Source organism: Neoarius graeffei, chromosome 24, assembly GCF_027579695.1.
Source record: "Neoarius graeffei isolate fNeoGra1 chromosome 24, fNeoGra1.pri, whole genome shotgun sequence".
Lineage (NCBI taxonomy): Eukaryota > Metazoa > Chordata > Actinopteri > Siluriformes > Ariidae > Neoarius > Neoarius graeffei.
In genome coordinates, this window is record NC_083592.1 from 45,486,761 (window position 1) to 45,510,494 (window position 23,734).

The window sequence follows — 23,734 nt, forward strand, 5'->3', positions numbered from 1 at the left end:
ATTATGACAAATGTAACGTCAATCCATAGCAGTTGGAAGAAGTAGTGTGTGTGCCTGTGGTAGCTGCAGTGGCTGAGCTGCATTACTGGAGGATTTAACACACTTTTTTACCGTGTAGTCATCATTTTGTCATTTTCAGCTTCCCTGTTATGGAGTTTTGTGAACATTGCTAATTGTAAATCAGCTTTGTCTTCAATAAGCGCAGTACTTTTCAGGTGATTGGCAGTCTCAAGTCCCCAGTGTTCAAGTCCAAGTCATTAAAGAAAATTTTCAGTCGAGTCCACTATTGATCCGAGTCAAGTCCGAGAACAAGACTCCAACCGCACCATTTGACGGTGGCTGTTGCTGCCTTTATGTGAAAGTGTCTCTGCTACTGTGTTGGACTAACGTTACTGCTCGACTGCCCTGTTTTAGTTAACAGGCTACAGATCAAAAGCTTGTTCATCGCTCAGCAAGCCCTGCCCACTATCAACAGGGCAAATAACATGAGAGAGGGTTAACACTAGCTAGTTCACCGGTCAGCAAGCAAACCCCACTATCAACAGAGCAATGAACATAGCATGTTCATAATTAAAGTTAACCGCTTTCCTTTCACTGAACTACTAAATACATAGTAATAAAAAGGTTATGGGCAGGACGAGTGAAAAACATTGCTGCTTGTCTGACTGGACGAGTAGATTAAAAAGTTAATGTCGAGCTCTGTACTGTTATAGAAAAGTTAATCAACATCTGACTAGTCAGTGATGAGAATTCAAAAGCACTGATATTGTGAACATTCATATGCATCTTTTTGTCTGCTGTAGCTGGAGCAGATGTTGGAGGGCAGCGCGGTTCGGGCTCAGAAGCAGCTGGTGCTCCTGCATCGGGAGGACGGACCTCCACCTCGAGGAACAGCTGAGTGGCTGAACATGCGCAGCTGGATCTCCAGACATCTGCACCTGTCCTGCCCTCGTAGGGTTTTCAGTCGCAGGAGCCTGCCCAAACTGGTGCCAAAGCCGACACGCTCATTTTAAAACTAACTGCTAATGCGAAAATATGATCTGAGTGATCTGACACACACAGCCAGTTTATGCTAATCTCACCATTAATGTAAATAGGCATATCAGGTGAAAATTCAAATTCAGTCCAAATTGCTTGAAACTGCTCTCAATGAATTCAGAATTGAATGCAGGACAACATACTTTACAGAGTTAAAATATGTTTATCTGTTCTTGAGGTATTACAAATCAAAGATTGAAAAAACAGCTTAATTTTTAGAAAACTGCAGTAATATTCTGTATGAGGAGCACATGGTCCAAAATGGGCCTCATTAACCAATGAGATCAAATGTTTTTTTTCTTAATAACTTTTTATTTTTCAGGATATTTACATGGAAATTGGCAGCACATAGATGGTTGTATACTGAATACAAAGTTTGATAAATGAGTAAAAACCAATGATGCAAATTAGTATTTAATTAGTATTAATTATGCTAATTAGGTAAAAGCGTTAAATCGGTACTCTCTCTTCTTCAAAGTTTCACCAGATGGCTTTATTTGTGCAATATAAAGCTGATCTTAACTCTCATTTATACAGAAATCAATCTTAATTATAAAATCTGCATAAATAAGCATTGAATGTCATTCACATCTCCCATTCTCTATCACAATCAAAAAGTAATAAAAGAATATTTCTAATACCCTCTGTGCTCTGTAGGCCTTTGTATTTCTAAGTAGGGCCTACTAGTGTTTATGTGAAAGAATGTAAATTATTATTTCGATTAATATTCACAGCTTTCAAGGCTAACCTTGAAAAATCTGTCTGATCCACATCCAATAAATGATTCCAGTTAATTTAATTGAAATTGACACTCGAGTTTCTGACTTCTGTTTTTTTTTTTAAATATTATTCCGACCACTAAGATCCCAATATTTTTCATCAAAACAACTCCAGTTATATTCTAAAATAGCTATTTATTTACATGAATCAGTTTGATTTGAAAAAATAAGTAGGTAAAGCTATGAAAACTCATTTCAAAGTCTTCCGTGAATCATAACATCAAAACTAGCAGACGGAAAATTTTGCTGAATACTTCATTAGAAACAGTGAGCGCGAGAGAACATCCCTATAAAAGTTATCTGATTTGATATTCATGAGTAATCCAGTCAGAAACCGATCAGAAGAGAGAGAGAGCCTGACCACTTTCCTGTGATTCAAAAAGAAAAGCACCGGCAGTTTCCCGATGTCCCGTGAGCAGAGAGTTTACTCTGTTGTACTGACTTCAACCTGCCGTTACTCCCAAAATACTGAACAGATCTTAACGATATAAATTTCTTTGGAAAGCAGAGGTTATAAGCTTTCTAATCATCCTATTCACAATATAAAATATTCAAGAGTTAAGCAATAATAAATTTGGAAACATAGATGAGCATCTGCATGCCCAATTTTCACAGCACGGTCAGCGAGCATCTGATATGCCTAATGGAAATGCTGATCTCAAGTTCACACACAGAAAAAAAAAGTACTCTCTCTCATTTTCTTCTTTTTAGAGAGAGATGTATCAGCGTGTGTTTGAGAAGCCTCCAGATCGCCACTCTGATTTCTCTCGCCTGGCCCGATTGCTGACAGGCAATGCCATAGCCCTGGTGCTAGGGGGAGGAGGTGCTAGGTACTGCTCTGTCTCACACTTTCTCTCTCTCTCTCTCGCTGTCACGCACAAACACACACTTCATTTCTGCTCACTCACTCAACACCTGCTGCCAGCACCATCATCAATCAAACACATGCCCATATTCATGACACGTTAATCGATTTTAATTAATGACTTTCCAATATTTCCCATTAGTCTAAACATTGATTTAATTTCAGCTCTGCGATCCTCTCCACCCACTAAATAACACAAATGGACTCAACAGAGGTGCCAACAGTTTAGCATTTAACATTTACAAATTAGAACTGCTAATCTAATCTCCTGGGATTTCCATAAACACAATAGTCTTTCGAGATGACACAGAATGGTGCAAAAACAAGTATAGATCTTCCTTCTGCCATAAAAATCAACGAATGATGTTTTGATTTGTTGTGAAAATGCACCAATCATGCAAGCTCTGTTTTTGCGCAACATTCGCTTGGCGGCGCTAATAGTTCACCACGTTTTCCTGACCTTCCGAGTAGCATTTTCTGGTCTGTTGCTCAACAAATCTGGGAAATTTGCCAATAATCTACAGTCGAGATCGTCTCCTGATGGATTCACAAAGTTCTGTATTATCTGTAGTCAGTACCTGGAAAATGTACCATTTTGGGTTGTGTGCACATGATTTCATGTCAGATTTACAGTAACTTCCCTTGGTCCAATTTCACTTTGGGTTGTATTTCCTGCATACGGAGGCTTGGGAGTGTAATGCCGTCATCGGCGGCTATCCATCACTAGCGATGATGACTCCTTCATTAGGATGCGCAGAAACGTAGATGGGCCGCGAGGTCCGCACCAGCGGCACGAACGGCCCTGCCAAGCTGCCATGGAATGTCTGTCTTTGTGAGCTCTCGCATGCTATTCTCCTCTCCTAACGAAGCACCTTGTACAGTAGGGTAAGACAAACTATGTCGTGCCCCCACTGTGTTGTCTATCTGGACCGCCAGACCTGATGGCAAGTGGTGCACAAAAGTGCCACAGACCTGATGGGTATGGAAGTTGCCTCACAGTGACAAGTGACTTGCCCAGTGATGTCATCCGTTGACCATTTGAGTGGGTCTTCCACATGCCATCCGGTGGTGCGCCATTGACCCTGTTGGGTTCATCTGCCACATTGCATCGAAAAGCGCCCTGCTGCCAGCACCTTATTGGTGACGTACTATTTAACCCATAGCTGGAACCCAGGCAGGTGCTACCACTCCGGGTCAGAACAGACCTGGGAGCAATGGTGATTAAGGGGTAACTCCATTTTCCCCCAATACTCAAGTCCTCCTGGACCTGAGACTCACCACCGGTTGCAGTTTAAAGTCATACCCAGGACTAATGCAGCAGGTATAACTCAAAATCCATAATCTGAGTATCTGATATGAAAATCTGGTGGACTGACACAAATACAGATGTAAAATACAACTGAAGTGACATTTTATGCTTTTTTTTTTCAGCTAAAGCAGCGGTCAGGGAAAAAAAAAAAAAAAACACGAATAAATGTTTTCTCCAGGCAGAATAGCCAAAGGAAAAGGACGTGGGACGTGAAAGTCTCATATTTGCTTCTCGAACCAGTTACTTTTGCTTCTTGTCAGTTTTATCGAGGTGAAATTTGAGCTGTGAGTTCATGAAGAACAGTCTTGTGAGTCAATAGAGAACGAGTGGCACCCATTGAGGGACTGTGGTCTCTTTGGTCAGTAAAAAATGAAGGAAATGCTAATTATCAGATGCTGATTTCTTACTGTTGCTTTGTGCACACGTTCTCCACTGAATTTCAGTATTTTTCCTTTCTGTTTGCTGGAATTTTCTTGGAACTCTCTGTCCTATACATAATTTGCAATCTGATTAGATATATGCATGTGTGTGTTTATGTATCCTTTGCTGATCGTGTTTGTTTGTCTGTACTTTTTACCTCTCAGACTCTGGATTATATTAAAGGTGGGTGAAAAGATGATATAAAGCATGCCTGGGTTTCAGTTATATTCTCTTTCAGTCGTCATCTATGATGCGAAAAGAGCTCTATTTAAACATGTGCATATTATTAGTGCAGGATTACATTCCTTTCAGCTGACTGACCTTCTCCACCCTACAGAGGCTGCTCTCAGGTGGGCATCATCCAGGCTCTGTGTGAAGCAGGGATTCCGGTTGATCTGGTGGGCGGCACTTCTATCGGCTCCCTGATGGGGGCGCTGTTTGCCGAGGAGAGAAGCTACAGCCGAATGAGAGTCAGAGCACGTGAATGGGCCATGGTGAGAACAACAGACCGGATATTTCAGCAGCACTGTGTTCAACAACTGTCTAGATTTTCAAACACATTGTTTATTTGTTTCTCATCTGCTTTCTAGGAATTTGGGTCAATGTTTAAGAAAATCCTAGACCTGACGTATCCAGTGACCTCCATGTTTACCGGGGCGTCCTTTAACTCCAGCATCAGTGCAATGTTTAAGGACAAACAAATTGAGGTGGGAAATAGTGTGAACTTTTTAGCTCCGGGTTAAGGTTTTTTAAATTGTCTTTGATTCAAGTCTAGGATATGATAAATACGAGCTCTTTCTCTGAGCTTAAATAGTCTTATCATGTGGAGAAAATCCACATTCTTTTTTTTCTGATCTTTTCTTCAGCCCTAGATACAAAGTTTCCTTAAATATGACCTACCCCTTTTCCACAAGTTAACACACTGCCCTGAGGTCTTAATGAAATGTCTGTGACGTTGTCAAAATACCACAAAGATAAAACACCACAGCTCCCTTCTCACGCTGTCTAAACAGCCCATTTGAGGAGCGGCCTGTTCCTTTAAATGATAATGAGCCACTGCTTGGTCCACAGCCTTCTTTTGCCAGCCAATCAGGTTGCACTTTCCTCTTGAATATTCATTCACAAAGGCGGTTCTCAAGCCATGAGTGGAGATACCTAGGTGAGGGGGTGGGGTTATTCTAATGAGCTCCCCTTGTGACATAGAAAGGGGAGGGAAATCTGAACAGCTTGTTGAAGCACATGTTTACTGAAATGGGCAGAACAAAAGAAACTGACTGGGTCGTTTTATTTCAGTTTCCATCCATAATCATAAATTAGCAGAATTGCTGATAATCTGTTATGGTTTCTTAAGAAGAAAAAAAATATTAATTATCTTTAATAAAGGTGTATTTTATTAATTTTGAACTTTATGGTTTGTTACTGTATGCTGAATGCTGTAATTAATGCTTGTGGAGGGACTCTTACCACGCCGCTGCTGAATTCTCGATTCTTATTGGTCAGAGGTGTTGATTAGTTTTCTCTAACAGTAGCTCTGATGCTAGTTTTGTTATGGGAGGTGAGATGTGGTGAGTAGGATCCAAGAATAGAACACAGACAGTAATCAAATAAATAGAGAGTTTTAATCCAGGGAAAAGGGTGTGGCACAAGGGTAAACAAACAGGACAAAAACAAATGGCAAAAATAATCCAGATAACAATAGACAGAGAACTAGACAAGAACACGAAACAGGCAAGGACAAAAAATGCTAGGACAAGAAACCAAAAACAAGAAAAAAACCCTAGTGCAAAAAACCATGAACTAGAATAAACCCTTAGTGCAAAAACCATGAACTAGAATAAACCCTTAGTGCAAAAACCATGAAATAGAAAAATGAGCTTGAGCAAACAACCATGAAACATAACAGAGGCACAGAAACGGCTAGAAGCAAAGCGAGACGTTCTGGCAAAGTTCCTGTCTGGGAACGGCGTTTTTATAACAGCAGAGAAAACCAGGAAGTGAATGCAGGCATGAAGGAATTCCCGTTCCGGATTTGGATCGGTGCTGGCGTGAGAGATTCATAATCTCCGGAGTGGATGTCCGGAGCGGAGCATGACAAGTTTTGTCTGAGGGGCAAATCACAGGTTTATATGGTTTATATTAATGCAGTCACTCTAATATGATATAGTTTCTATAGTAACAGTTAACATGAGGACTTGTATCGTGGACGCTCCAAATAAATTCATCAAAAATGTGTGTAATTGTTGATATGGTAAAGATTTCTGTGAGGTTTTGGCATTTTTGGCAGAAAGTCTTTAAGACCGAGGAATTTCCATCACACCTTCTTGCCATTGATTATTTCCCTGTCGCAAGTTTTATTCTTTACTTAATATAAAGTGTTACCAAAAGTATATAATATGCATTTTAATTAAATTTTAATTACACTTTAAGCTACCATAGAACAGCTGTGATTTGCAGTTTTGCCATGCCATGAATGTAATTAGTTTCTTGATTTAAAGTATCCAGCTCACCCTTCCCAGAATCCTCTCCACCAAGCAGCCAGTCACCATTTTCGATGATGGCGATAGTCCAAAAACAATCTGGCAACATATCTTCAATTGTAACATACAATTGAAGATATGTTGTTAAAACATCTATATTTAAGTTGTTTTCATATGGTATCATCTTCTTCTTTCGGCTGCTCACGTGTGTTCAGGGTCGCCACAGTGGATCTGTTCCACATCTTTGATTTGGCATAGGTTTTACACCGGATGCCCTTCCTGACACAATCCTCCCCAATCTATCCGGGCTTGGGACTGGCACGAAGTATGCACTGGCTTGTACAACCCCAGTGGCTGGGTATTACCTAATCTGCATGTCTTTGGACTGTGGGGGAAACCCGGAGGAGAAGATGGAAACTCCACACAGAAAGGCCACCATCAGCTGTGAGGTTTGAACCCAGAACCTTCTTGGTGTGAGGCGACAGTGCTAACCACTACACCATCCAATTATTCTGTTGTGAAAGAAACATTTGAGATTGATTTCGAAGGTATCACTAACAGTTAATTTGCGGAGGTTTTGCTGCATGGAGAGCTAGCAGATAGCTGTCACATGCTTTCAAAACAAAAACAACAAACTGGATTCTGGGAAGGCTGAGTTGGCCCCTTTAAGGCTTTGGTTTACATTTTCTGGCCCTGAAATTAGCTATACCTCCAGACAGAACCCTCTGTTTCCTTTATAAACAGCTCACTCTGCATTCATTACATTACATTAATGGCATTTAGCAGACGCTGTTATCCAGAGCGATGTACAACATACCCAGAGCAGCCTGGAGAGCAGTTGGGGATTAGATGCCCTGCTCAAGGGCACTTCAGCCATTCCTGCTGGTCCAGGGAATCGAACCAGGTCACATTCAAAGCATTAAGAGACATCAAGGTTAATTGATTGGCAGGAAGGTGAAGCCTTGTCAAGGTTTTCTTGCAGTTTTCCTCTTTAAAACCAGTCCTTTACCTGGACCATTCTCAGAAAATGTGACAAATTCAATTTTAAACATGAAGCTTGTATTTTTTTCTCTCTAAAACCATTAATCCTGGCCGTCTATTATAAATTTATTTTAAGAAAGCATTTAACAGCACAGTAAAAAAATTTAGACAACTTGTCTGCATTTGCAAAAATTCTATTTAGCCTAAATATACCAAGATGTCTTTACCACCATGTGTCTAAATGAGGATTAGTGAAATTTGAATGAAAATAATTCCTTTGTTTTTTTAATTTTATTTTCACTATTCTTTCTGAAATATTACCTCTATACCTTCAGTTTTTATTGTGGAAAATATTATGATCTTTGCTTCACTGATTTTTGGTGTATAGCCTAAAATATACGTGCAAGAATGTGTACTTTCTGGATGTCTTTACCGTTACCCGAATGGTAAAATCATGCTGTAACTCAGGACTTTGACAATAGAGGGTAGTACAGCTACATGAGGAAGGACCGGGCTATTGAGCAGCCATTTTGAAAAAAATCATTGGTGCATGAATGTTGGAATCCAGGATACTGATCAGGTAAATATGAAATTTGGAGATGTCAGGGAAATTAACTGTCTTTGCCGTTACCCCGAATGCTAAAGATAATACTGCTGCATGTTGAAAAAGTTTAGTTAGCCAAGTAGCAAGTAAGGACGGGATAATAAATGCGTAATTTGTTTATCTTTTTTTTTTTTGTGCACTCAGTGACCCAAAAATGCCATGAGATGTCTTTACTTTTACCCAGTGTTGTCTTTACCGTGACTCTACAGGGTCACGGTAAAGACAACAACTGGGCATTATTATTTTTTTCATAATAATGATATGATATTTCTTGCTTTGTGAATTCATATGCTTTTTTATCTATTAAATATATTTACAGGGATTAACTAAAATTAGTATGTACAAAAATTTTGAAATGTCTTTACCGTTGCTCATCACGTTTTCTGAGAATGGCCCACCTGTGGAGCACCTGAGCTTGGTAAAGACCTTGATAAGGGGTTTGTAAATACAGTGCAGTACAAGAATGTTAATTATATCTCAAAGGCCTGTAATTGTTATGTAGTTTGTTCTTGCTTGTTCTTGCTTGCTGAGCTTGAAAGGTATTGCTGTTCAGCATGCTCGGTTGTGTTCCCTGTGAGCTGAGAAATCTCATCAACTCATTATCAGAGCTGTGATGAGTCATGCAGCTGTGTAACCTTTTTATTTATACACCCTTATTTAATTCTGAGCTTCTGTGTGGGTGTTTTTTTTTTTTCACTTTCTTACAGGACCTCTGGATTCCATACTTTAACATCACGACAGATATCAGCGCCTCTGCCATGAGAGTGCACACCGACGGTCAGCGCTTTCCCTTCAAATTCTTCTGTTCTTCTCTTTGTCTTTCTCTGGATTGTCAGTGAACTGTATATTTGTTTATTTGATCTTTTTGACAATTAGGCTCTCTATGGAGGTACGTGCGTGCCAGCATGTCTCTCTCGGGCTATTTGCCTCCACTCTGTGACCCGAAAGATGGACATTTACTCATGGACGGTGGCTATATCAACAATCTGCCTGGTAAGATCGCATGTTGGTTACATGTGTTTGAATAAGTCAGGGTTTCTGATGTACGAATAAATCCTGTGCGTTCCTGTGTTCCCAGCTGATGTAGCTCACTCGATGGGTGCCAAAGTAGTGATTGCGATTGACGTGGGCAGCCAGGATGAGACCAACCTCACCAACTATGGAGACTCTCTATCCGGGTGGTGGCTGCTATGGAAACGCTTGAACCCTCTCGCGGAGAGAGTGAAGGTTAGGACTATGGAAGCAGCTCGTGGAATAAATAATGCAGTGCAGCCCGACATCAGTGACAAACTCCTACCACTTGGCTGTAGCAGTGAAAATATATATTCACCAGCAAAGATAATGTAGTGATGACCATCTGGTTTTGAGCAAACTCTGCCTCATTGGCTTTTCTTTATTCGTTCTGGCCTGGAGGCACAAGCTGCTGAACAGTAACGTGAAAAATGTGTTTCCTTAAGGCATGTGATTTGTAACCGTGACGAATGACCCTGTAGGTGCTGAACATGGCGGAGATCCAGACGCGACTGGCCTACGTGTGCTGCGTGCGTCAGATGGAATTGGTAAAAGACAGCAACTACTGCGAGTACATCCGGCCTGCTATCGACCGCTATGGCACTCTGGAGTTCGGCAAATTCGACGAGATCGCTGTGAGCAACCTTTCCTCGTTCATCCGCCCTCCGTGTTTCATTACATTACAGGCATTTAGCAGACGCTGTTATCTAGAGTGACGTACAACACACCCAGATCAACTGGGGAGCAGCTGGGGGTTAGAGGGCCTGCTCAAGGGCACTTCAGCCATTCCTGCTGTCTCTCTCTCACAATCTCTCTCTCTCTCTCTCTCTCTCTCTCTCTCTCTCTCTCAGAGCTCTCACACACACACACACACACACACACACACACACACACACACACACACACACACACACACATATTCTTGCTTACTCTGTCTCTCTCTCATGCTTGCTTTCTCTCTCTCTCTCTCTTATGCTTGCTTTCTCTCTCTTGCTTTTTCTTTCTCTCCTTCTCATGCTTTCTCTCTCTCATGCTTGCTTTCTCTTTCTTGCTCTCTCTCTCTCGCTTACTCTTTCTCATGCTTTCTTTCTTTCTCTGTCACACACACACTTGCTTTCTCTCTTGCTTTCTCTGTCTCGCTCACTCTCTTTTACTCTTTCACTTTGGTGCGCGCTCTCTCTCACTCTTTTACTCTTGCTTTCTCTCTCTATTTCACTCTGGCTTTCTCTCTTTCTCTGTCTCTCTCTCTGTCTATTTCTGTTTCACTCTTGCTTACTCCCCACTGTAAAAAAAAAAAAAATTGTTTTGAATTAAAAAAAAGTGAGCAACCTGGTTGCTGTAAAAATTTGAGTTCATTAAAACTCGTATAGTAAGTGAGCATAATGATGCAATCAACTTGCATTGTACTAACTTACTATATGAGTTTCAACAAACTTGAAATTTTAAGGCAACCAGGTTAATCACTTTTTTAAGATCTCATCTCATTATCTGTAGCCGCTTTATCCTGTCCTACAGGGTCGCAGGCAAGCTGGAGCCTATCCCAGCTGACTACGGGCGAAAGGCGGGGTACACCCTGGACAAGTCGCCAGGTCATCACAGGGCTGACACATAGACACAGACAACCATTCACACTCACATTCACACCTACGGTCAATTTAGAGTCACCAGTTAACCTAACCTGCATGTCTTTGGACTGTGGGGGAAACCGGAGCACCCGGAGGAAACCCACGCGGACACGGGGAGAACATGCAAACTCCGCACAGAAAGCCCCTTGCCGGCCACGGGGCTCGAACCCAGGACCTTCTTGCTGTGAGGCGACAGCGCTAACCACTACGCCGCCCACTTTTTTAAGTTAACACCGCAAATTATTTTTTACAGTGCCTAGTTCACTCTCTCTCTCTCTCACCATACCTCACCATTTTTACAGAAACTCTAAAGCATAACCTCTTCCATCCTGAACACTGCAGGTGAAGCAGCATGACTATTTTTTCGTGCTTCACCATGAACCAATTCAAGATACTACCTACGTCATGCATCATGTAGTGGGCTTCCAGCTTCAGCCTTTCCTGCTGGTCCAGGGAATCAAACTGGTGACCTTTTGGTCCCAAAGCTGCTTCTCTAACCATCAGGACATGGCTTCCGCAGTTGTGTAGCCAGGAATTAGTTTCACTGGCATGAGACTATGTGCGAAATAAAATTTGTGATTTCAGAAAGTGTGACACACTCATGCATTCTGGCTGGAGTACAGCTGAAGGTCAATCTACCAATCATCAATTTTAGTATGTTAATAAAGTTAATAGATGTAGAATATGAAAAAAAACCTTTATGACAGTTCCACTGATTAACACATGAGTAGTAAGAAAGGACATTTCAGTTTATAAAACTCTTTTTTCTGATTAAACAGTCTAAGGGACATGTTCATTTAACGTCTGAGGTGGTTCCATGTGGAGGAGCTGTAATCATGACTCCATCGACCTTTTCTGAGCATCGTTGCAGCACAATTAGCATGATAATGAGAACAGTGATAGCACAATGATAACACCTCTGTCTCGTCTGTCCGTTTTCTCGTCTCTGCAGGATGTGGGCTATCAGCACGGGAAGACGGTGTTTGACGTGTGGTGCCGCAGTGGTGTGGTGGAGAAAATGCTGAAGGATCGACACCAGGAGGAGTTCCACAAGACAAAGAGCACCAATGTAAGTAGAACAGCGACTCTCAGTAAGAGAGAGTCATCTAGCCTGGCTAACGCGACTTCAAAGCTCTCCGAGCATTTGGTCTGGCCAAGCTATTGAGCCAAACCGTTTCCCAGAGCCCGTGGTTGACCCGCCTCCCTGAAATGCCTCAGTTTGCTACTGGTCGAAGCCAGAAAAGGCTGTGATGAAGCTTAAACCAATCACATCACTCTTTCCTCTGATGTATGCGACGCGATGGGGCTAACTGGTAGATTAAACTCTTACCGAAGCCGGTCGGGAGCAAGGCGAAAACGTCCTTCCTTTCAATAAATACCTCCAGGGCTGCTCTTTGCTCCGTTTTCAATGAGAACTTCCCGTTGAATGCTTTCAATACAGCATCTACCGCTGTGTCAAAGGCTTGCCGCTGCTCCATGTTCGTGATGTGAATGAAGCGCTTCCGGCATAGATTCTGTAAACAATCTATGGCTTCCGGTCGCAGTTCTACTACGTCACTGCCTTGAACACGCCTCTACCCAGGGCCGTTGGAGATGCTCAAAGTTGATTGGTTCCCGATTTTTCGGGAGCTTGGAAATGCTGTAGATAGCCTGCCTGGCCAGACTAAGCTCGGAACAGGGCCTCGTGTTGCGTCACGCTTAGGATGGGCGGGCCCAGGCTAAGAGTCATCTAGAGTCGGGTTCAAAAGTCCAAGACGAACTGTCTGTGTTTTATTAATCTGTTATTGAATAAAGAATAACACACCACTGACTGTCTGGTTTTATAAACATAACTCACTCCGGGGTGGTTTGACACGAACTCCAAGGTGCAGGTTCTGGAGTGTGTTATTCCACTTATACCGCAGCAATTGGCCAGTGATTACAGTGTTTAATTAATTAACGAACGACACGTCACACATTTTAACGGTTTATGGTGGACTTAATGTTGGGAACAGCCAAGAGACAAGTTATGCCCTGTCCACACTAGGGATTTTGTACCGATACGAAACTACTTTCGTACCGCAACACCTGTCCACACTAGCAACTATACCGGCACTGTAGCGGTATAACTGTATCGGTACGAAACCCACAAATGTATTGGTTTCGTACCGGTACAGTATTGGTACTGTAGCGCTTCGCTGTAGTGTGGACAGATGAAGCGGCTCTGTATCGATACAAATATAACGCGCATGCGCAAAGTCACACACCTCAATCGATGCCTTCGCTGAATAAAATAGTGAAGAACGGAGATTCATTTGTTTCTTTCTCAACTGCCTCGCGCGTTTTATACGATTCGACTGAATAAATGACCACCAGAAATACAGACTGTACACTGACAACAAAAAGCACACACACGTTGTTTCATCCGTACGGAAGCCGAAAGAGGCCCTTCATATAATCCTTTTTTTTTATTCACCTTGTTATCCCGAGATAACGACATAATTAATTCAGGATCTCGAGAAAACAACACAACTAATTCGAGATCTCGAGAAAACAAAACCGTTATTTCGAGATCTCGAGAAAACAAAACAATTATTTCATGATCTCGAGTAAACAGCTGAGAAATGGTTCATTCAGGTGCGCCAAGAGACTTGAGATATGCTGACTTTGGGGCTATTTCTCATTCTGTATAGACGCAACTTTGGTCATTAGAATGTCTGGAATAATCGATCACCTAATAAGGCAATATTTTGATCAGGGGTTGACACAGGGAGAGATTGCATTAAGTCTTTTAATAAGGGATAATTTCAAAATTAGTCCGCGGCACCTCCGCAGAAGACTGGCCCGGCTTCGTCTCTACCGACGGAGATACAGTGATCCAGCTGAGATCATGAAATAATTCTTTTGTTTTCTTGAGATCTCGAAATAACGGATGCCATATATTCTCGGAAGGAAGTTACTTGGTAACCACGGAAACATTTCACGCATGCGCATTTCAACTACCGTGAAAGATAAACCGCAAACATTTCTCGCTAGTGTGGACAGATGCACTAAACTGTACCGGTATACTTTGCATCGATACAGTTATACCACTTTCGTACCGGTATAAGTGTGAACACAGCATAAGATTCTCTTCTCATCATCGTCACATTCAACAGTCCTTCCCTTACCTGCCTGCCTCCCTCTCTCTCTCTCTCTGTAGCTCACTCTCACTTACTCATTTTGTTCTCTCTCTCTCTTTCTCACTTTGTTCTCTCTCTCTCTCTCTCTTTCTCTTACTCACTTTATTCTCTCTCACTACTCAGTTTGTTTTCTCTCTCTATCACTTTGTTCTCTCTGTCTCACTCTCACTTGTTTTCTCACTCTTGGTTTCTCTCTCTGTCTCTTAATTACTCAATCGTTCTCTCTCTCTCTCACTCTCGCACTCTCACTTACTCCCCTGTTTTCTCTCTCTCTCACTCAATTGTTATCTCTCTCATGCTATCTCACGCTCGCTTATTCACTTTCTGTCTCTCTCTCTGTCTCTTACTTATTCATTTGTACTCTCACTCCCCTGTTGTCTCGCTCTCATGTATTCATTTGTTCTCTCTCTTTCTCTCTCTCTCTCTCTCTCTCTCTCTCTCTCTAAAACATACCTCGTCATTTTTATAGAAACTCGAAGGCATAAACTCTTCCGTCCTGAACACTTTCCCATGCAGGTGAAGCACCATGACTGTTACAAATCACTGAAAACCGAGACTCCTTCCATAAATGTGAATGAAATGTCTTTTAACAAAAACATCACAACATTTACGATTATACACTTTACTTTGTAAAGCAACACTTTAAAAAAAAATTATTAGCCATCTTGGATCACGTGGCGCATCCACTGTACAAATCCCTGTGTATGAGCTGTTACTCTAGAAACAGTAACGTATTAGAATGAGCCCATGAATATAAACCTATTGTTCGTGTTACAGTCGGCACTCCTGTCCCTGCCGTTGTACAGAAATAATGCACATCAGCTTGGAGAACTCCATGGGGGTATAAACTAATATACGGTGCAGATACAGTGATTTGAGTAACTCTAAGAGTTCCTCCAGAGCAGGGGTTCTCAACCTTTTCTGCTTTAAGGGGCACCTATTCATGCTTGTAACGAGTTGGAGCACATTAAAATAGATTATTTTGGCTCATCTATTCTATTAGAATCTAATAATCTACTGTAAATTGTATTAATGGGATGCAACATCTGGGCTCCCATCTGTTACAGATGGGAGCCCAGGAATTAAATAAGTGCAATAAAAACAAACTGTTTTTAATTGTAGGTATTGTATTTAAAACTGTATGGATGTGCCAGAAGCCAAAATAAAACCATGCATGCCGATCATTCTCAGTCAAAAGGGATTAATGATCCAAAAGTGGAGTCTGGTCCATTAACACAAGAACTTATTGCCATATTTGTGTTCAGCAAACAAGCAAGTTATAGACCCCTTCGCATGTTTGTAAACAAACCGACCGTTGCCAGGATGCGCGCGCAGCCTGGACTCAGAAACAATGGCGCTGCCCATAGACCGGCATTATGAGCTGTCAGATTATGCCAAACAATTGTCGTTACAAGATCGAGAATGCTACATAAATAAGTTAACTCTAACAAGTGGACATCGCCTACCGGATCCGCATTTAATTAAAGAGTGGACGGACGATGTTAGTAAGTTCCCTGGTATACAATGGCCAGATATACTCGTACCTTATTGACAAGACTTCAGTGTACACCCACGAAAAACTTTGTGCCTACAAGTCTTTAGACGCATAGGATTATGTTATGTGCGGGCATGTACAACTTGATTAACAATGGGACATTCATATTCATTTTGTTTTAATCAAATTATGCCAGTGATGTGATGGCAATGTGGCTTTAGCTACAACAGCAAATACCAACACTAAACAGCAATTTGCAGGAGGTGATGGCATGAAAGGAATGATAGTGTAAAGAGTGCAGCTAAGAGAAATCAGAGCTGCGTAAAAAGCGAGAGGCAGAGAGCAGAAATGAAACTGAACGGGGCGGGAGCTAGGTTAGAGCAGTCAACGTAAGTTGGCATTTAGAGTGAGGGCACACAATTTTACCTTTCCATCCTTGCTTTAAAATTGTGATTTTCGGCATACACAAATAATGATGGCACAAAACCTGGACTGCTTGAGTCAAGCGAGACCTAAGTTAACATGCTAACAATATTCATTACATTGTGTAACTATGACCCAGCTAATCAGACAAACGTTACCAAAGTATTTTGCTACATCAATAAACGAAGACTAGAAAGAATAAAAAAGAAAGATTTAATAAATAGCCTGATCTTACCTGTGATGAAGTGGGCGCTGCAAACCCGCGCATTTTTGATAGTGCTTTCATCCCAGTCTACACGTTTGATGGCTTGTAGCCATAGACGTCGGCGATTTTTTTGGAATGGGTGAGATCCTGCTGGAATTCTGTACATTTTAACCCCATCACTGCTACGAGTCTGACACCCGACAACACAACAACTAGGCATTTCTGAGTCTTTTTTGGGTCCAGGCTGCGCACGCAATTTCCGCTTACGTATGAATGACGTTTACTGCGAAGGGGTCTATTAAAACCAAGAAGTACACTCAAAAGAAGTGGATATAGAAACCACTCAATGGGATGAGATCCTTACACACTAACAAAGAAGGATTTTTCCTACGAGTTGGAAAATTACCCATCCGTTGAGTTCCCCGACGTCTCAAACTACCTGGTGCTGCAGACTTCGTTCTACACAGACACGCAGATGAAAACCTGGAAGAGCATGGAGGTGAACAACTTTTTGTATGTGGCTGGGTTAAAGATCTTGGGATCAGGACACAACAAGCTAGATGGCGGTAGATGAATCTAAATGCAGGAAGAGTGTTTATTAGCAGGTGTGATATTTAAGTCAGGTTTATTTTTATAGAGCTTTTAATAACAAACATTGTCGCAAAGCAGTTTTACAGAGAATTAAATACTTTAAACATGAGCTAATTTTATCCCGTACTTATCCCCGATGAGCAAGCCTGTGGCGAGGAAAAACTCCCTCAGACAACATGAGGAAGAAACCTCAAGAGGAACCAGGCTCAAAAGGGAACCCATCCTCATTTGGATGATGACAGACAACATGATTATAAATAACTCGCTTCTATAACAGTGTCCTATAGAGTCACAAAGTATAACTGTGAAACCAGGAAATTCATGATAGTTTTGACATGAAGTCTGTTTTGTTGAAGTTATAAACTGTTCGATGATGGAAACTTGAGTGCAAAACTGTTCATGATGACTGCAGTTCCAAAGTTAGCAAGTCAACTGAAGTCCTCAGACAGATGCATTACTGTAAGTGTCCAGAGCCGTCTTCCAGGTGTGTGTGTGTGTTTTTTTTTAAACACAAGCAAAACCAAAAGCAGAGTATTTAAACAGCGTTATGAATATTACTAGAAACAAATGTGACCGTGATAATGATAATACTTCGCAAAGCCTCTGTGAAAACAGCGTCCGTACCTACAGTATGTATGCTGATTTGCGCTTAAATCAGTATCAGGTGTTTCCTAAGCACGCGCACATTTCCCAGTGTATTTCCCAGTTTCTCTGTAAAAAACTGATTTCTTTTGTCTAACTGACTTCATCAGAGAGAAAAAAGAGATGCTGGTGGAAATATGACTGTTTATAGCTGTTACAGTTGTGTTCAAAATTATTCAACCCCCAATGCTGTAAAGGGTTTTAGGGAATTCAGTGTACATTTGTGATTGTGTTCATAATGACATCTTACAAGGACTTGTTAAAGAACCAAATGCAACTAAAATGACAAACTGCTTTTGTAATAAAGTATTAAATGGCCTTTTTGTGATTTCTTCATTGACACAATTATTCAACCCCTTTAAGACTACCACTCTTAAGAACAGAGGTTCATTCAAGTGTTTTCAATCAGGTATTGAAAACACCTGTGGATGTCAACGAGCATCAGTCAAGCATAATAAGCACCAATTAGGCAGATTTAAAAGGACTGTGATACTCAGCTCCTTCTAGACATTTACTGGTGTGTTGACAAACATGGTGAAGGCAAGAGAATGGTCCCAGAAGACAAGAGAAGAGGTTATTTCTCTTCACAAGAATGGCAATGGATATAAGAAGATTTCCAAAATGTTAAACATTCCAAGAGATACTATCGGAAGCATCATCTGTAAATTCAAGGCAAAGGGCACAGTGGAAACGCTACCTGGTCGTGGCAGAAAGAAGATCCTGACGGCGACTGCTGTGCGCTACCTGAAGCGCCAGGTGGATAAAAATCCCCGTGTGACTGGTGAGGAACTGAAAAAAGATCTGTCAGATGTGGGCATTGAGCATTGAGGTTTCAGCACAGACAATAAGGCGCACACTGCGTAATGACGGCCTCTATGCCAGAACTCCCAGGCGCACCCCCTTGCTGACTCCAAAGAATAAGAAATGTCGACTGCAGTATGCCAAAAGTCATATGGACAAGCCACAAAAGTTTTGGGAAAGTGTTCTGTGGACTGATGAAACTAAATTAGAACTGTTTGGGCCCATGGACCAGCGCTATGTTTGGACCAGGCCTATGAAGAAAAGAACACCTTGCCTACTGTGAAGCATGGCGGGGGGTCAATTATGCTTTGGGGCTGTTTTGCTTCTAATGGTACAGGGAAGCTTCATCGTGTGCAGGGTACCATGAATTCTCTTCAGTACCAGGAAATCTTGGAAGAAAATGTGATGGAGTCTGTCACAAACCTGCGGCTTGGGAGACGTTGGACCTTTCAACAGGACAATGATCCTAAGCACACATCCAAGTCCACTAGAGCATGGTTGAAGATGAAGGGCTGGAACATTCTGGAGTGGCCATCGCAGTCACCAGACTTAAATCCGATTGAGAACCTCTGGTGGGACCTAAAGAAGGCAGTTGCAGCGCGCAAGCCTAAGAATGTGACTGAACTGGAGGCTTTTGCCCATGAAGAATGGGCTAAGATACCCGTTGGTCGCTGCAAGACACTTGTGTCAAGCTATGCTTCACGCTTGAAAGGTGTAATAACTGGAAAAGGATGTTGTACTAAGTACTAAGAATGAATGCCACTTGGGGGTTGAATAAAACTGATAATGATGTGAGCACAGAAAATACATTTGTGGCCATTTTATTATAAATGTTATGTTATATTTGTCTAATTTACAAGTGCCTCTTTGATTTAATTGTAAATAAGATGACTGAAATGATCAAAATCAATGTAAAACTGGCCAAAACACTTAATTTCAGTGGGGGTTGAATAATTGTGAACACAACTGTATAAGAAGAAATAACAGGAACTTGGGTTCCCCCCCCCCCCCCCCCCCCATCATTCCATGATTGCGTAAACTGTGCTGCATGTCATTGTTTAATAAGTAACTGCTGGCAAATTGCTGTGGTATAAAAGGAACGAGACCGTCAATGACGGCGTAGCTCACTCTGGCCCCATCTAGTCCAGAAGGAACGATCTAAAGTGGGCCACCTTGCACAATAAATGTTGTGAGCTATATACAATATATACAAGCTATATATAGACGCTATATCCACCCTAGGAATACCGACTTATTTTCCAGAAAGAATTCAAAATGATGAGGAATTGACAGAGAAGAAGTGATTTTTGTTGAACTGCTCCATCCATCCATTATCTGTAGCCGCTTATCCTGTTCTACAGCCTATCCCAGCTGACTACGGGTGAAAGGCGGGGTACACCCTGGACAAGTCGCCAGGTCATCGCAGGGCTGACACATAGACACAGACAACCATTCACACTCACATTCACACCTACGCTCAATTTAGAGTCACCAGTTAACCTAACCTGCATGTCTTTGGACTGTGGGGGAAACTGGAGCACCTGGAGGAAACCCATGTGGACACGGGGAGAACATGCAAACTCCACACAGAAAGGCCCTCGCCGGCCGCTGGGCTCGAACCCGGACCTTCTTGCTGTAAGACGACAGTGCTAACCACTACACCACCATGCCGCCCCTTGTTGAACTGCTCATTAAAGCTTAATTAGTCCACTATTAACTTCATTAATAATTGTAATTAAGCAAATCTGGGTAGAAGTTACAGTGGGGCAAAAAAGTATTTAGTCAGTCACCAATTGTGCAAGTTCTCCCACTTAAAAAGATGAGAGAGGCCTGTAATTTTCATCATAGGTGTACCTCAACTATGAGCGACAAAATGAGAAAAAAAAATCCAGAAAATCACATTGTCTGATTTTTAAAGAATTTATTTGCAAATTATGGTGGAAAATAAGTATTTGGTCAATAACAAAAGTTCATCTCAATACTTTGTTATATACCCTTTGTTGGCAATGACAGAGGTCAAACATTTTCTGTAAGTCTTCACAAGGTTTTCACACACTGTTGCTGGTATTTTGGCCCATTCCTCCATGCAGATCTCCTCTAGAGCAGTGATGTTTTGGGGCTGTCACTGGGCAACACGGACTTTCAACTCCCTCCAAAGATTTTCTATGGGGTTGAAATCTGGAGACTGGCTAGGCCACTCCAGGACCTTGAAATTCTTCTTACGAAGCCACTCCTTTGTTGCCCGGGCGGTGTGTTTGGGATCATTGTCATGCTGAAAGACCCAGCCACGTTTCATCTTCAATGCCCTTGCTGATGGAAGGAGGTTTTCACTCAAAATCTCACGATACATGGCCCCATTCATTCTTTCCTTTACACGGATCAGTCGTCCTGGTCCCTTTGCAGAAAAACAGCCCCAAAGCATGATGTTTCCACCCCCATGCTTCACAGTAGATATGGTGTTCTTTGGATGCAACTCAGCATTCTTTCTCCTCCAAACACGACAAGTTGAGTTTTTACCAAAAAGTTCTATTTTGGTTTCATCTGACCATATGACATTCTCCCAATCCTCTTCTAGATCATCCAAATGCTCTCAAGCAAACTTCAGACGGGCCTGGACATGTACTGGCTTAAGCAGGGGGACACGTCTGGCACTGCAGGATTTGAGTCCCTGGCAGCGTAGTGTGTTACTGATGGTAGCCTTTGTTACTTTGGTCCCAGCTCTCTGCAGGTCATTCACTAGGTCCCCCCGTGTGGTTCTGGGATTTTTACTCACCGTTCTTGTGATCATTTTGACCCCACGGGGTGAGATCTTGCGTGGAGCCCCAGATCGAGGGAGATTATCAGTGGTCTTGTATGTCTTCCATTTTCTAATAATTGCTCCCACAGTTGATTTCTTCACACCAAGCTGCTTCCCTATTGCAGATTCAGTCTTCCCAGCCTGGTGCAGGTCTACAATTTTGTTTCTGGTGTCCTTTGACAGCTCTTTGGTCTTGGCCATAATGGAGTTTGGAGTGTGACTGTTTGAGGTTGTGGACAAGTGTCTTTTATACTGATAACGAGTTCAAACAGGTGCCATTAATACAGGTAACGAGTGGAGGACAGAGGAGCCTCTTAAAGAAGTTACAGGTCTGTGAGAGCCAGAAATCTTGCTTGTTTGTAGGTGACCAAATACTTATTTTACCGAGGAATTTACCAATTAATTCATTAAAAATCCTACAATGTGATTTCCTGGATTCTTTCCCCCATTCTGTCTCTCATAGTTGAAGTGTACCTATGATGAAAATTACAGGCCTCTCTCATCTTTTTAAGTGGGAGAACTTGCACAATTGGTGGCTGACTAAATACTTTTTTGCCCCACTGTATGTTAAGTGACTAGAGGAATTGTACCTTTTGACATTTTGGGATTTGTGTGATTTTTAATTTTTCCATATTTCCATGGCAACCAATTCAACTTTGGGAAATTTGGAGTGGGGTTTCATGTGTGGGTCAGGGAGAGATATGTCATCTCCTGATGACGCTTGTATTACTTACTTATTGCTACTGTTTGCAGTCAGTAAGAAGTATTGTTGACTGTCAAACAAGATGCTAGAATTTTTCTCAGTCGAAAAAGTATTTAGTAGTCGTCTCTGATTTTTGGACCCTACTGTATACGCAACACGGTCTTGCTCAGTCGTTTGATTAAATATTAGATTAGTTGTAGCATTTTCTTCATTAAGCAGCTGCTCAGTAATTCTTAATAACCTTTTAATGAATTACTCTGCGAGCTGTTATAAACCCAATCATTTCTTTCCTAACTGATGATAATCAGTGAATAAATAAAGACCCAGTTTTCTTGCCTTGCAGGTGGTGACCTGTCCTAATGCCTCGTTCACTGACCTGGCTGAGATCGTGTCCCGGATAGATCCAGTGAAGCAGGTCATAGCGAACGGTGAGAACTGAGCAGCTTTTTCATACATTTATAGACTGTTTGTTTAATTCCACACATTATACTCACTCCTTTAATCTACGAATCACACAGAGGATTCGGAGTATCACACAGACTATGATGAGGACATGGTGCTGTCCGACTTTGACCTGTCCAACCCCAGCAGTGAGCCTGAGCAGACGGAGGACGAGAACACAGACGAGACAGCTGACACTGCCGATACAGTAAGACCGCTTGAATAAAGTCTGGTTTGTAAAGAGCACTGTTTGTTTTTGATGATGTCATATTTTACACAGGATGAAGAAATCAAGATGGTGAGGAGACAAAGACGGCACCGGAACACCAATCATACAAGCCATGACACGGAATGAGGAAGGAGTGAGGATACTCGGTGTGTAACGATCAGACGGTTTGGATCAATGACTATCAGACGATTTAAGAGGCAATGATTGGAATCATAAATTGACCATTTTATACAGTTATAAGCCATGTATGATGAGAGTGACTGGAATAACTGTTTTATTCTATCCACATTCACTGGATTTTGAGAAACAAAGCATTTTTATTTTTTGTAAACTCATCTCATCTCATTATCTCTAGCTACTTTATCCTTCTACAGGGTCGCAGGCAAGCTGGAGCCTATCCCAGCTGACTACGGGCGAAAGGCGGGGAACACCCTGGACAAGTCGCCAGGTCATCACAGGGCTGACACATAGACACAGACAACCATTCACACTCACATTCACACCTACGGTCAATTTAGAGTCACCAGTTAACCTAACCTGCATGTCTTTGGACTGTGGGGGAAACCGGAGCACCCGGAGGAAACCCACGCGGACACGGGGAGAACATGCAAACTCCGCACAGAAAGGCCCTCGCCGGCCACGGGGCTCGAACCCGGACCTTCTTGCTGTGAGGCGACAGCGCTAACCACTACACCACCGTGACGCCCCATTTTTATTTTTTGCAAACTCCATAAATAAAAACTTCATACAAAACATCCGACAAAATCATTTTGTCAAGGAAGGGTCAGAGATGGCTGTAAGTGCAGAAGATACTTTTAATAATAATAGTGACATCAGGCAAACAATCCAATTCAGTGAGCAGAGAATCATAAACGTTACACAAGCAATGGGTCGGCGAGGCACAAACAGAGCATCAAAGGAACAGATAAAAACACAATCGGGAAACGAGAACAGGAATTAGTAAACTGGGAAAACAACTACAGGAAATCAAGGCTGGGTAATGTGCACGTAATGTAGCGGAATACTTTGCACTGAGTGTGTTGATAAAATCTTTATCGGCACGCTGATGCATCTTAATCCTGTGCAGGTGTGTCTTGTTAACGGCGCACATGCGAGAGTCTGTCTGCTGCACGTGCC

The 23,734-nt window shown here is 42.0% G+C and overlaps 1 protein-coding gene across 1 annotated transcript in view; it reads left to right on the forward strand.

Moving 5' to 3' along the window:
• pnpla7b (patatin-like phospholipase domain containing 7b) overlaps positions 1 to 23,118 on the forward strand; it is a 192,217-nt gene extending 169,099 nt beyond the window's left edge. Inside the window, exons 25-36 of the mRNA XM_060907369.1 lie at positions 804 to 986; positions 2,529 to 2,647; positions 4,749 to 4,905; positions 5,002 to 5,118; positions 9,181 to 9,250; positions 9,350 to 9,466; positions 9,552 to 9,700; positions 9,967 to 10,119; positions 12,062 to 12,178; positions 22,271 to 22,355; positions 22,446 to 22,576; positions 22,649 to 23,118. Of these exons, the coding sequence (XP_060763352.1) occupies positions 804 to 986; positions 2,529 to 2,647; positions 4,749 to 4,905; positions 5,002 to 5,118; positions 9,181 to 9,250; positions 9,350 to 9,466; positions 9,552 to 9,700; positions 9,967 to 10,119; positions 12,062 to 12,178; positions 22,271 to 22,355; positions 22,446 to 22,576; positions 22,649 to 22,723 (1,473 nt within the window). The 3' untranslated portion in view covers positions 22,724 to 23,118. The remainder of the gene's footprint in view (positions 1 to 803; positions 987 to 2,528; positions 2,648 to 4,748; positions 4,906 to 5,001; positions 5,119 to 9,180; positions 9,251 to 9,349; positions 9,467 to 9,551; positions 9,701 to 9,966; positions 10,120 to 12,061; positions 12,179 to 22,270; positions 22,356 to 22,445; positions 22,577 to 22,648) is intronic.
• The last annotated feature ends 616 nt before the right edge of the window (positions 23,119 to 23,734 follow it).